Raw genomic sequence first — 15,384 nt, 5'->3', positions numbered from 1 at the left:
AGTCTCGATCTGGGTCTCAGTTTCCGCAGTCCCCAAAAGCAACTCAGCTTTTCGTGCTGGGTCCACGAGTCTGTTCGTTGATTTAAGGGCGCGGGATTTGCAGCCTCCGGTCTCAGCACGACTTTCAATCCTCCAGCTGTACTGTCTTGGTTAATAAGAATCGCTATCGATTTGTCTGGTCCTCTCCATGCTGTCTTTTTTTTTTAGCTTTGAGTTTGAATTCTCTGGAGAGATTCTTCGCTCGATCCCCTAGCTCGCCGCCATTTTCAGACTCCCCGGTCAGGCAAATACTTTTGTTGACTGATAAAACAGTTGTTTACAGTAGTAGATTTTGGCTGTAAATAGATGTGGCGGTGTTATTCAACTTTATTAGTCTTTAGGTTTCTTAGAACAAAAAGGTTAATAGTGTCATTCATGCCCAGTATTAGAGAAAGTATAAATAAATATGTATCATTTTGTTGGTGATAAATAGTAAAGTAATAAGTAGTAAAGTTACTGAGATGTGGCCAAGGATATTAATACTAAAATTAATAGTATTTTTAGTGAGTGTTTAATAAAAGAATATAAATGGAAATACCTTTAGATGTTAGTTCCTTATTTTAACTTTTGAAATTATGACTGTACATCATATGCTAGTTACCCAGGGTATTAGAAATAATAGCAGTATGTATTTTGTATATATAGTAATATGTGTACGTATGTATATTTTTCCCTTAATCATCATTAAGTATGGTCCTACTTCCCATTAAACAGAAAATTCAGATTGAGAAAGATAAAGTAGCTTGCTCACAGACCTAGGTTTTGAATTCATCTCTAGTTTAAACACCTCATTTTTTTACTTTAGATTTTTCATTAAAGATGATTTTGCAGTTGTTAAATATTTTTTCCCAGTATTGAGGGTTGATTCCATGGTCTTTGCATGAGCTACATCTCCACCCCTTTTTAATTTTTTGAGACAAGGTCTCAATAAGCCTTTTAAGTTGCCTCGGCTAGGCTCAAGCTTATTAAGGTCCTTCTGCTTCAGCCTCCCAAAGTGCTATATATAGGTATGGGCTTCCACACCTGATTTATATCCTTCCTTAAAAATGCTTTTGGTGATACTAGCAACTATAAACCATAAGCCTTCAAAACACTGTAATTTCAGTCAAAGTGCTTGCTCTTTCTTTTTTTGACTTTTCCAAGACAGGATACCAGTTGTAATTCAGACTGGCCTTCAATGTTGGGATTACAGATATTTTCTACCTTCAAATTGCTTTTTTTTAAAAACCTACCGGAGGTCTTCTGTATGGAATAACTGGTAAAGCACTGGAACATTGTTTCAGTAGTATCATAGACCTTGATGGAGTGTACTTTTAGTAGTTGTGTAAGCAGTGAAAGCTCTGAAACTTGTTTAGGAAGAGAGAAAAAGAAATATATCCTTCCCCCATAGTGAATGGCACAATCTTTTGGTTCTATATATATATTTTTCTGTTCATTACATGAGTACATTCTTATTTCAGAAGATAAAACATATGTAAGTATAGTAAAATATATCTCATTTCATTTCTCTTTCTATTCCTAAATTTGTTCCTAGAATGTTTGCCTTGTTTCTGGCAACAATGTCATTTATGTTAACTTGTATCAGTTTTTTATTATTATGTTAAATTGAGTTAATATTTTGAAATTAGTTGTAATTATAAGAAAATATTATTAGAAAAATTCATATAAACAGAAAGCCTTTGTGATTTTAAGTAATCTGTGAGAGCAGAGTGATTTCGAGACCAAATAATTTGAGAAATACTAAGAACACTGTTATTGAAGCCCTGCTATTGAACATTTGTAGAACACATGGAAAAATTCCAGTGATTTGACAGTGTTTGTGAGAAAAGTACATTGTGCATTTCCACATTTGCACAAATGTTTTGAGTAAAAAAAAAATAGTACTAGAAAAAACGTAGCAATATGCAAGTTTATATCATATAAAGGTTATGTTGTTTTAAGTCATTTTATTCTTGGTTTTTCTAAATGCTTTTGTATTATGATTAAATTGGATTATGATGAAAAATGTATTGAAATGTGAATGAAGATATTATGTATTTCAGAAACTCTGTAGTGATGCTCAAGTTAAAGTCTTCGGGAAATGCTGCCAACTGAAGCCCGGAGGAGATAGTTCTTCCTCTCTGGATAGTTCTATCACTCTGTCTTCTGATGTAAAAGACCAATGTCCTAAATATCAGGTAAGATGACTCATTTCATTTATTTACTCTTCAATTTGTGGATATTTTTGAGCATCAACCTTAGGAAGCAAGGTATGACAATGACTAGTCCTAGAGATAGATGTTTAAATAAGTAAATTTGTATATTTTTATTGGGTTTTTTTTCCAAATCCATTTTATTTCAAGGAGAAAAAGAAAAACTACAAAATTTCAAAACACATCAACCAGGGGTATAAATTTTTTTAAAAAATCTTAGAAATACAGCTATAGATAATAGCACTAAGGATATTTTTTCATTTTTCTCAATTCATATTTGTTAGGCTACCAAAATAATTTCTTTCATAAACCTGTGTGGTGTATAGTTTTAGCATCTTTCTTGAAATAGCATAGGTTTTATTTCTGGGTCTCTTTCTTTTCTTTTCTTTCTTTCTTTCTTTCTTTCTTTCTTTCTTTCTTTCTTTCTTTCTTTCTGTTTTTGTTTGTTTGTTTGTAACAGAGATTGAGCTCACAACCTCACATTTGCCAAGCAGGCACTTACACTGTGAACTAAACCCTCAGCACTACTGAGTCACTATTTTTAACTATTCTGTATGTCTGTCTTTATCCTAATACCATATTGCTTTGTAGTATATTTTGAAATTTGAAAGTGTGGTGCTTCTAGTTTAGTTCTTTGTCAGGTTTGTTTGGCCATGCATGGTCTTTTGTTAATCCACATGAATTTTAGAGTTTCAATTTTTGTAAAAAGTATTAGGATTTTGGTAGGGATTGTATTGAATTTGTAGATCACAAGTCTTTCAAAAAAGATATAAATTACCCCATTTTTGTATGTTTTTCTGCATAACAGAGTAAAAACTATTCTACTTGCTTAGTGAATTACACTTTTATCTCTTGTAGCTTAAAGAAACTTCGTTTTGATTTTTGGAGACAGTCTCACTATGCATTTCAGGTTGGCCTTGAACTCACTGTGTAGCTCAAACTGGCCTGGAACTCCCTGTGATCTCTTCCACCTCAGCCACCTGAGTGCTGGGATTATAGATGTGGGCCACAATGCCCCAGCTAGAGAAATGTTTCATGTGTATAAGAAATGGTTACAGATGTTGATTAGAGGATTATTTGCAGTAGCAAAAGACAAGGAATGACTTGAGTAGTCATCATTTAAGGGAACTGGCCTGATAGACTGGTATTCACATACAGTAAAATGCGATGCAGCTTTTCAAAGAAATGAGTTAATCTCTATTTAATGATATGATTGGATTTATAAGACATAACATGAAGAAAGTCGAGTTGCAGAACAGTGTATACAATGTAGAATTAAAACCATCAATAGAGAAAAACTACAACAAAGTGATTTAGAAGATAGAAATCACTATTTGAATAATCACAGTTTTAAATTCTGTAGTTTTACTAATGTGGTTATTGTTCAGGGTTCTCGGTGCTCTTCTGATGCCAATATGCTTGGAGAGATGATGTTTGGCTCAGTAGCAATGAGCTACAAAGGATCCACCCTAAAAATTCATCAGATCCGGTAAGGAGTTTTCTGAGTATTTTAAAAAATGAATGCAATTTTGGATATTTAGTGGGGTTTTTTTTGGTTTTTTTGTTTTTGTCTTTTTCCTTTTTATCGGTTCCGGGGATTGAACTCATGACTGCCCGCTTGCAAGGCAGGCGCTTATGCCGCTGAGCTAAATCCCCTTCCCCAAGATATTTAGTGTTTTTGAGGATGAGAGAATTCGTATGATCTGCATTCAGGTTGGACATGCCACTCACTTATGGCCCTGGGAGTTGAATGGCTTTGGGATTGTGCTGTGAAATCTGTGCAACTAACAAGTTTTAATTTAGAGTAAATCAGTAAGGTCATTCATTGAGTTTTGCTTTTCCTATGTCCCTGATCATGTATTTTTCTTTGTAGTTCGCCTCCACAACTCATGCTCAGCAAAGTCTTTACTGCGCGGACGGGCAGCAGCATCTGTGGAAGTCTTAATACGTAAGTGCTATGGCTGTAGAAGAAAATCGATTAGTTAAGATGTGCAGGGAATGAACATTTTTTAAAAATGCTTTTTGAATTATAGAACATATTCATATTTTCTGTCTTCTCCAAGTTTGAATATTCATGGAGCCTAGATGGCATTCTCATTTTGAGTTTGGTTGAACAATAGGAGGTATGATTTCTGTTTTTGTGAGTTGCTAGAAAGTATATTTAGAAGCAAAATGTTGAATGTATTTCCATCTTTGGTTAACATACTAATTCTCAGTTTTGAAATTTTGTGCCAAGTCAGTACATATATCTGTAGCATTACGCTTTATAGTTTTCTGATCTCCTTCAGACAGTGGTGACCTAGGTCATTCATATGGCTATTATGCATAGTCTACTATGGCACATAAACTAGTGACCACCGCTGTACTGCCAGGATTAGAATAGTAGAGCTGAAGCAATTAGGCCTGACATCAGAATAATGGGATTTGTGCCAGAAACTAGTAAATGAAGTACAGGATTAGGTGGTAGCAGACACCAGAGAAAGTTTTTGCAGGTTCCAAATTAGAATGGAGCTCGCTGGCTAGCCTAAGTCCCAGTGGTAACCTGGGAACCAGGAAACCTGCTCTGTATTCTCTTGAGCAATCATTTGTTGTAAACCACTTTTAAAAAATCATAGTTTGAGTAGTTAGTTTTACTAGCTGAGTTTCTAACACTTGTAGTTGTTTTTCTTTTTTTTTTTTACTTTCAAGAAGAAAAGGGAGATGTTCTTCAAAATATTCTTCAGTGTGTGAGCACTTAAAATCTTGATGCCAAAAATGTTGAGTTTTAAATTTAATGCTAAAGCAGAAATTACATAGCACTAATATTAGCTTTCTTTTTCTTTTCTGGTACTAGGAGATCAAGCCAGGGAACTCTCTTAGTCACATAGTCAGCCCTTTTTTTGAGATAGGATTTTGCTGATTTGTCCAGACAAGGTTTGAATTTGCAGTCTTCTTGCTTAGCCTCTCTGAGTGTTGGAATTATAGAATATCTTGGTGATTTTAGCTTTAATCATCTCAATTTCTTCATCGTTTCTAAATTCTTAATTCCTAGAATTTATAAAAAGGATACTTTTAATTAAAGCATAAAATAATTTTGTTTTTGGTTTTCTAAAAGATTACTAGAAGAATATAGGCCATTTTTTAATGTGTGAGCTAGTTTTTGGTTATTTAATTACTGCTGCAGCCTACCTTCCTCCTTTTTCTGCCCCTGGCTTTTTTTCCCTCTGCACTCTTTTCCCCCCACCATATCAGATATTTGCAAAATATTTTCAGGTTCAAAATCCAAAGGAAAAACTGTTTTGTAATATAAATCAGAGTCAACAGCTTTCTTCTGTAAAGGGCCAGATAGCAAATGTTTTGGACTCCTCTTGGACTCTTTGGACTCCATTGTAGCATTAAAAATAACCATAAACAATACATGAATGAGTGTGTATGGCTGTGTTCCAGTAATACATTGATCATAAGAGAGGGCAGACTGACTTAGTTGGCCATCAGACTTAGTTTACCAACCCCTGTTTGAATGATTAGTTATTGTTTATAGTGTTAATAGGAAAACAAAGCTTAACATGTTTCACACTTAAAATTTCCTTGAGATGTACAGAGTTGCTATTAAAAGCATATTATTAATATGAATTTTTTTCCTTCTTTCAATAGACTGCAAGACAGTCTTGAATTCATCAACCAGGATAACAATACATTAAAGGCTGATAATAACACAGTTATTAATGGACTACTTGGCAATATAGGTAAATGATTCTCTTGATTTTATAACTTTAAGAAATGTTAACAGTATAACAAAGGTTTGAACATATTTCTTAATCAGATCCTTTATAGATGACCAAAGAGTTTTCGCATAATATGAGTGAGAAATACGTTTATGTTGTTTGGAAAACATTTCTGTGAAAAAAAGAGCACTGCTAAAAATATATCTAATTTGTAAAAAAAAAAAAAACTTTAGAGCTGATTCATCTTTGAAAAGGAGCTGTGAGGAAAGCCCTTACTTGAGCTCTCTCAAATATTCTAGCTGAGAAGATTACTATACTTTATATCTTCTTTTTTAACCATGAAAGTCATTTTAAAATGATGTTTATTTTTGTGACCTGTAATTCATATTAGCAGATAATTCAAATTTGATGTTTCTTAAAAGATTTATTAGAATAACAGCTTACTTAGTAATTTGGTTAGCCAATTATTGTTATCATTGTATATAAGTTAAGCATTTTAAAATGACGAACTGTTTGTGAAATTTCTGTCATTTTTTTCCCTGGAAAGCTCACCTAAATTGCTGCTAACCATATTTCCAGTGCATAAAGAAATACAGTAGTTCAGGGAGTGGAAGCATTTAGGATAGTATGAGTATTTAGTAGAAAATGTTATTTATAATTAATAGATACACACTAATTATATTAATAGAAAAACTTGAGCAGTATAACATTTTGTTCAATAAATTTTAATAATTGAAGTTTTGGGACTGGGGATATATAGCTCAATGGCAAAATCACATGCCTGCCAAGCACAAGGTCATGTGTTCGACCCCCAGTACCAAAAAAAATTCAAATTTTTTCAAATAAGCAACTATTTATTAAGTGCCTACTGTAAGTTTAATAATGTTAGACATGTAATTTATAATGTATGTCTAATTATAGAGAAACAAAAAGTTTTTCTTAAGTCACTTGATTATTGATTTTTTTAATAAACTGAAAAATTTAAGAAAGTAAATCTTTTTTTCGTTATAATTTGACATTTTAAAAAGTGCAGCAGACTTAACTAAAATCTTGGGCATTGAACCTAGGCTGATGAATGTTAGTTTACATTTTCACCAGGTTTTTTTAAAATAGAATTTTACTAGGAAAAATCACTAAGAAAGAAAATGAGAGAGCTGGAAAGCCTAAGTGAGTCATAGATTCTGATGTGAATCTAACCCTGCGTGAAGGAAAGAGGGATAGGAGTTTGTTGAGTAGAAAGATCCTAGCTTGCTTTACAGTCCAAGAAAGGACAATTTAGCAAGACCAATTTGGTTATCAGATATATTCAGACTCCCTGAATATGGACCTAGCATACCTAATGGTTAGTCATTGGCTTAGAGCAGTGGTAGTGAACCTATGGCATGCATGTTGTTATTCTTTTAAGACAAAAGATATTAATGTATAAGTTGTTTTTTCTAAACTAAAACCTCAGTATTCAGTTTTAATTGCAATGTTGGTGCTTTCTGATAAGTAAGTAGGCTTTGGTTTGCAGTTTGGGCTCTTATCTCTAAAAGGTTTTTCTTCACTGATTTAGAGTAACCTACTGGCATAGTATCCTTGCAACTGTGGTAAGGGAACTCAGACCACAACCAAGACCACAACCACTGGGGTTCTTGGTCAGTTATACTTCTTGTATTTAGAAATCTGTGAGGTAGTTACATTCTCAAGGCCACTACAGGAAGGCTTTCAGAAGACTATAACAATATGATCACATCCTGTTTGTATGTGTAAAAAAAAATATTCTAAGGTCAGTGAAAAGAGGTGAGCAAAATGGGATTGAAATATGTCATGAAAATCCCATCTCATGTAGATAAGTAATAGGAAAATAGAAAACCTCACAAACTCCCCTCAGGGTTTATAAGGAGTGTCAGCTTTGGGCCACATTTGAGAACTGGTAATTTGTAGGTTTTAGGTATATGAGGGGAAAATGGGACTGACTGTCTATTCACTGATGATAAAGGAAGTCATAAGGAAGATGAAGTGAAAGGATTAGTAGAGGGAGATTTATGAAGGAGAATGAGGACTTAGAATCCTGGCCAATTTAGAACTAACTTTATTAGACAGGGAAGCACCTGTGTCAGGATTCTTTACCAGGACCCTAACACATCAAAACATTCTCTGGTTGTTTCTAATTGTTAGGCAAAGGAGGGAAAGATGGACAAACATTTGAGCAAATTTGAGGACAGAGTGGTAGAGAAAGGAGGGTTCCCATCTAGGAACTGTGTGTGTGTGTGTGCACACAAGCATACATGTGCGTATTGTAAAAATCAAGTCATGCTGAAAATAAACATGAAGTGGATGAGCAAGAAATTTAAAGGACTTGATAAGTTTTAAAAAACTGGAGAATGCTAAGAAAAATTATAGAAAGAGCTGACCCCTGGAACATGGAAGGACTGCTGCACATGCACTATAATTATATAGATTCTTTGCAGAAAAAACATAGTGTCTTAGGGATTGAGAAGTACAATAGTCACTAAAACAGAAAGCTTCCTACTGTATCCTAGGTAGAACTCCTAGATGGCTAGACTGTCCTGATTAAACATAGTAGGAAACCCAGTTGGTTGCCTCTACTTATAATGTCCCTTTTGGATCTGCAGACTGTTACAATTTTCTCTCAGTCCGGTGTGTGGCCACGTTTTGTGGACATTAGGGAGTCTCATGAGCTACATTACTTCCATTACTTTATAGCTTTATATACTTAGATTGGGAAGTACAATTTTTGGCTTTCCTACCAATAAGATCTTTTTCTGAATTTGTTCTTCATTCTTGTACTAAGTACAGTGAGATGATGATGTCCTTACTACAGTTATAGGAGAATATTGTAGTCCTAAATGACTTTTTAAAAGAAATAAGCCAAATTAGGTAGATAGCAATACTGTAGGTTTTTTGGAATCATTAAAAACATTGTTTTATGCTAGAAAGGACTGAACATTTAAAATAATTTTTGCCTTGTATAGCAGAAGTGTACATAGGTATGAAATTGTCATTTATAGGGCTGGGGGTTTAGTTCAGTGGTGTAAGTGCCTGCCTGGCAAGCATGAGGTCATGAGTTCAATCCCTGGTACAAAAAAAAAATTGTTGTTTACATAAACTATGGGCACAATCTTTTTTTCAAAGAGGAAAAGCCAGTTTGAATTATTCTTACTTAGATTAAAAGTTTCTGTCCATATCTGTTGGTCTGCTTTCCTGCTGCCTTGCCTCGCTTTTTCCCTCTGATGCATTATAGCTTCTCTAACAGCCCTCTTTCATGTGTATTTTACATTTTTACCATGTAGGTCTTTCACAGTTCTGCAGCCCCAGGCGGGCATTCTCTGAGCAGGGTCCGCTCCGCCTGATCAGGAGCGCCTCTTTCTTTGCAGGTTTGCAATGTGCTCTGTGGGTAGACTAGTTGGTGTGCCCTAGCAGCTAGAGTTTGTAGTTAAGCTGTGGAAACAAGAGAGGAGATGGATGCAACTGAGGGGTTTGTAGTCAAGAATCACTACTTATGAAGTATCAGAACTTAATTTTTTCCTACTGAATATATTCCTTAAGTTTTCCATAAACTGAATTATCAGAACATTTTTAAAAAGTTTCCATTTGTTTCTTTTGGTTTTATGATTTTAACTTTAGAATGTTAATTCAAAATTTGTTATGACAATTATTTCTTATAATACTTGGAGTTTTTAGTGTGACTCTGTCTTGTTTCCATGGCTCAGTAGCTTTTGTATCGTAGTTCACCAATTGCAGAAAATATTCTTATTGTAAAATTTCTGATCTACATTGTTCCATAAAAATGATTTTTCTTGGAGCTAAGATTTAGATGAACAAGCACCATTGCAATATTCCATTGAAGGCATATGTAATTGTTTATGTTGTTACATTAATTATTATAGAGTGTGTACTCATGGTTATATACCCAGAATGTTAATTTCATTCTATACTTTGCAAATTTTACAACCAGTAAGCTTCAGGTATAAATTACCAGGATATGTAAAGATGTGCTTATTATTTTTCTCAGGTTGGTATCAGTTTAGCTTTTGTTTTAATTTTTATTTTCCCTATAAATATTAGATGTAACAATACATATTTGTCAGAAAAAATTAGGAAAACATGTCAAAAAGGCAAAAAAAAAAATGTTGCCACCTTGTCACCCAGGAGTACCCACTTATTTTTGGTAGTGTTAGATATTGAATTCAGGGCTTCCTACTTTGCTGGGCAAATACTCTACCACTGAGCTACACTCATGGTACTCCACCTTCCTCAAACAAAATTGATATCATGTTATTTAGAACATTTCTCAAACTTTTTATGAATTTTTAAGTGTATTATGTTTGTAGCTAAATATTTAATATAGGCAGGATTAGTAGAATGCATTGTGATATACACATCACTTAGACCCACCAATCAACATTTATTTGCTTGCTTTTTCACTTAATAGAATGTTGTAACTATATTTCTGTGTCATTGAATATAAATACTTACAAATATGAATTCTAGTTAACTCTAGTTTTTAAAAAATACTTTATCATAGATTATTTTCATACTTTATGTCAGTCTTCAGATCTCAAAGCTTGTTCAACTGAGTAATAGCTCTTGGTGTTGGGTTGCTGCCATGCTTGAAAAATAAAGGAATGCAGTGTGATGAGCATGATTTAGTTTGTGAATTAAAAGGACAACATTTAACCTGAGTAAGACTGTAACTTGTAACTGACAGTTTTATATTGGTTTACAGTTCACAGTAACCCAATGGACATGCCTGGAAGAGAACTGAATGAAGACAGAGACAGTGGCATAGCACGTTCTGGTAAATTTAGGTTCACGTGTTAATCAAGGTTTTTATGAGGTTGTTGCTAGCTGGCATTGATATTCTTTTTATCCCTGCTTTTGTCCTCTGATTCTCTGTTCACACTATGTTCATCTTGGTTCTTGCCATATAAGAGGATTGCGGAAAGAATAGAGAGATCTCTTCAGTGTTGTTTTGTGAGGGTGGTGAGACATGCCATTGCCCCAGCATTTGGGGGGTTGAGGTAGAAGGATCACTGTGAGTTGAAGGCCAGCCTGGAATATGTGGCTAGACCCTGTCTCAACAAACAAAACAAAATTAAATTTAGTATTTTTCATGTTCATTATCAAATATGCCTAGTGGAGGACAGTGATACCTGGATTGACTAATTCTTTCCACGATTCTGGTTGCAAAATGAATTGGACGACCAGTATATGAAAAAAATATTACTGAGGATGCTACTTAAAAATCATAGCAGAAAAAACATATTAGTTTATATCTGCTTGCTGCTAACTAGTGTTTAAATTTTCAGATTTTTCTTTTGTCTGACAGTCAAAGCATTGTAGCAGTGGTGAAGAAAGCTTGTACTTTCCAATACCTTAGGCAGAAAATCTTATGAGAAGGAATAATCAATCCCTCTAATCTGGGGACTGCAGCAGTGTAATTAAAGTAGAATCTACTGGATCTCTCCCACACACGTATTTTCCCTATGCCCTTTTTAGTATCTATTGATACTATTTGTTTTAATTCATGTTATGGCATATGGTATTTACATTAATTGGGTCATTAGGTTTTTGTACTCTTGAACATATTTAAAAATTTGTCATTATCTGTAGTCATTATTGACTTACCTGTTGTATACTGTTCTTCTGACTTAACAGCATCTCTCAGCAGCTTGCTTATCACCCCGTTTCCTTCCCCAAACTCTTCACTTACCCGAAGTTGTGCTAGCAGCTACCAGCGACGTTGGCGACGTAGCCAAACAACAAGTTTGGAAAATGGGGTGTTTCCTAGATGGTAAGTTCGAATCTGTACAAGATTAAGTAATTCCTAAACACAGTTTTGTGTGAAGTTTTTATAGCCTGGGGTTGTATTTTCTATATTTTAAGCCTGGAAGTGAAAACTTTTAAAATTATATCGTATTTTTTTATTGTGGTAAGTTACACAAAACAGTTGTTTTATTTTTAGCTGTGCACAGAAGTGATACTAAGTACTTTCACACCATCATCACTGTAAAACACATGAACTTTTTCATTGTCAAACTGAAATTTTGTACCAGTGAAATAAAGCTCCTCATTTCTCCCTTTTTGGCCCTTATAACTTTATGCATTTTCTATGAATTTGACTTCTGTAGGTACCTTATGTAAGTGGAATCATACAGGTGTTCTTTTGTGTCTAGCTTATTTTACTTAGTATAATGTCTTCAAGGTTCATCCATGAATAACATGTGTCAGAAATTAATTGCTCTTTATGGCTAAATTACATTCCATTGAAAGTACATTTTGTGTATCTATCTGTGGATGAACAGTTAGGTTGTTTCCACCGTTGTCCATAGTGCTGCTATGAATATGGGTATACAAATATCTCTTTGAGTCCTTACCTTCAATTCTCTTTGCATATATACCAGAAGTGGAAATGCTGGTGTTTGTAGTGACTGCATTTTACATTCCTAACCAGCAACGTAAAGTATTCTAATTTATCTGTCTTCACCAACACATTTTATTTTCTGTTTGTGTGGTTTGGTTGGTTAGTTGGTTGGTTTTGTGGTCCTGGGGATTGAACTCACAGCCTCGTACATGCTAATCAGGTGCTCTCCCATCCCACCCTCACCCCTTTGTAGCACTACCTAATAGATGTGAAGTGGCTTCCAACTGTAGTTTTAATTTGCATTTGCTGGTAATGGTCGTGGTCTTCAGGATCTTTTCAAGGGCTTATTTAGGTCATTTGTATATTGTTTTGGGGACATGTCTATTAAGTCCTTTGACCATTTTTAAAATCAAGTTTGTTTTGTTGATTTGTAAGTGATTTTAAATATATTTTAGATATTAATTCATTACAAATATTTTCTGCTATGAATTGCCTTTCATTCTATCGATAGTATCCTTTAATGTGCTAAAGTTTTTTCACTTTGAGGTAATTTGGTTTACTTTTTTTTTTTTTAATTTTGTCTGTGGTTTTTTGTGTTATATCCAAGAAATCTTTGCCAAACCCAGTGTCATAAAACAATTATGCTGTTTTTCTTTTAAGAGCGTTAGGTTTAGATCTTTGATTCTATACCATGTTTTGATGGTTAACATTCTTTATATTTCTGTTATGACATATTCTTGAAACAGTGGTTTTAGTTAAAGTACGTTTAATGCAGCTATGGATTCTTGTTTTCTTCATTAATGTATTAATTCCTTTATCTTTTAAGACAAGTAGCTTCTAGAACAGTGACTAGATTGTACCATACTCATCTGAAAACCTTAAAATATGAACATTTTTAGTTTGATTATGCATTGGAATTATCTTCTTTAACAACTTCTAATTAAAGTTATTTATAATCTGATAGAAGTGAAAACATACAAAAAAGAATACTGAGTAGATTCGACAGAGAGATATAATTGATAGTAAAATTCAGATGCATTTGATGCAACAGCAAAGACCTTTAGCTTGCCTACTTTTAATTAGCAAGTAGATTAATTTGTGAATTTATTTAGTTTTTTTAATTAAAAAAACATTTATTTTCAAGGTCTATAGAAGAAAGCTTTAATCTATCAGATGAAAGCTGTGGCCCTAACCCAGGAATTGTGAGAAAAAAGAAGATTGCAATTGGGGTAATCTTTTCATTATCCAAAGATGAAGATGAAAATAACAAATTTAATGAATTCTTTTTTTCACATTTTCCTCTCTTTGAAAGCCACATGAACAAATTAAAAAGTGCAATAGAACAGGTAAGCAATTATTCCTATCTTGTGTTTTTTATCTTTTCCTTGGAATTTTATTGTTGTGTTTTAGCATTATGTTTATTCATTTGGTAGAAAAATTAACAACCGCAGTGCAAGTACCTTACAAAATAATCTGGGAGAGCTTGTTGTCTAATGAAAGATCTAAGGCTGTTCCCACAAACTAAATTTTTGTGGACCTGTAGTATAACAGGACTAGTCTAGCAACTAGAGAGAAAAAAGCAGCCCTTCTGATCTCATGGCGTAGCAAATAAACAAATGTGAACGTACATTATTTTAAGGGATTAATTGAAATACAAAGTAGAACCTAAGGACAGGCAGTTTTAGTTCAGAAGAAATAAAAACAATTTCTTATTGGAAAACGGTTTCATTTGGATTATATCTGAAAGGATATGAATGATATTTTAAACAAAGTTTTGAAAATTGAGCATAGCACAAAAGCAAAAAAATCGATGACCTTACCATCCGAGGGAACTCATTACCACTTTGCTAAAAGTCTTCAGCCTTTTCTATGTGTGTTGTGCTTTTGTTTGGTACTGATTACTTAGCATTTTAAAATTTTGTGCCCATTTCAAAAAAACTCATCATTGTAACATCTACATGAAAAATGTGTATGTTAAACATAAATGTATCATAATTTAAATTGTTTTCTTTTTGGTACTGAGGATATAACCTTGGGCCTCACACATGTTAGGTAATCCTTGTTACTGAGCTACATCTGCAGGCCTTTTTATTGCATTTTGCGAGGGGGTATTACTAAATTTAGTTCAAGTCTGGCTGTAAACTATGATCCTTTTGCCTCAGCCTCCCTGAGTAACTAGGATAACAGGTGTGCACATCACCATGTCCAACATATAAATTATTCTTAAATATATTTTACTGGATTTTCTCAGTTATGAAACAGTTTTCTTATTAGGCCTTCACACATTTGCACAATTATTGCTACTTTAATGGCTGTAATCAAAGTTGTTAATATCTGATGGTAAGTTGAAGGGAAAGGATTTGAAGAGTAATAGTGAATAGTACAACAAACAGACTTAATGAGGACACAGTTATAAACGATCTAGAATATTTGCCAGAAAGTTATTGGTTTGTTTTTAAGGCTCTTCTAAGGGTATGCTTTTAGAAAATTAAATTTGGCATTAATGTGAAAGAGAAAAGGAAAAGTGTAGAGACCAGTTAGAATGACCCTAGCTTGCCATGGTGCACCTCAAGGGTCATTTGCCTCTGGAGCAGGCATGGATATTTATTCACATTGAACCTATCAGGAAAAAAAAGAAATAGCAGCAAATAGATTATCAGCAGTACTTTTTTACTGAATCAATGAATTAGAAGTCATTTGGGTTTATCTTTTTTTTTTTTTTTTTTTTGTACTGGGAATCAAACTTGGGAACTTCCACTTGCCAGGCAGGCGCTGTGCCACTGAGCTGTCTCCTGGCCTCATTTGAATTTATCTTAAGTGAGACACTGGTCACATTTTCTTCAGTTGGCTGCTGTCTTATTTCATAGTCCTTTGTCACCAGAGTCACAATACACATATATTGTGGCTGAAACATTTTAATGCTTTGAATTAAACTTATGGGGCACTTGTAGAATTCATTAAAGATTACTTTTTAAGTGCTTTCATGTCTTAGTGCTTTTGACCAATCTCTAACCTAGAGTATATGTTATTAATACTTACAGTTTTCTGTATATTTGTTCAATATCTCATTTTTTATTAA

General features: G+C 33.8%; 1 protein-coding gene across 2 annotated transcripts in view; it reads left to right on the top strand.

Annotated features, from left to right (window-relative positions):
- The window catches only part of Fnip1 (folliculin interacting protein 1), a 111,893-nt gene that overhangs the window by 56,820 nt on the left and 39,689 nt on the right, over nt 1-15,384 (top strand). The window contains exons 3-10 of one of the 2 annotated variants that reach the window (XM_003464526.5): nt 2,082-2,216; nt 3,620-3,720; nt 4,105-4,179; nt 5,865-5,956; nt 9,232-9,315; nt 10,668-10,739; nt 11,600-11,735; nt 13,450-13,651. In XM_003464526.5, the coding sequence (XP_003464574.1) occupies nt 2,082-2,216; nt 3,620-3,720; nt 4,105-4,179; nt 5,865-5,956; nt 9,232-9,315; nt 10,668-10,739; nt 11,600-11,735; nt 13,450-13,651 (897 nt within the window). The remainder of the gene's footprint in view (nt 1-2,081; nt 2,217-3,619; nt 3,721-4,104; nt 4,180-5,864; nt 5,957-9,231; nt 9,316-10,667; nt 10,740-11,599; nt 11,736-13,449; nt 13,652-15,384) is intronic. The other variant, XM_003464527.5, reaches the window with a different exon arrangement.

The sequence above is a fragment of the Cavia porcellus genome, unplaced genomic scaffold (assembly GCF_034190915.1).
Source record: "Cavia porcellus strain 051 isolate PalLab524CR breed Dunkin Hartley unplaced genomic scaffold, mCavPor4.1 scaffold_19, whole genome shotgun sequence".
NCBI classification, from domain to species: domain Eukaryota; kingdom Metazoa; phylum Chordata; class Mammalia; order Rodentia; family Caviidae; genus Cavia; species Cavia porcellus.
This window is presented reverse-complemented; position numbering and strand designations above follow the sequence as displayed.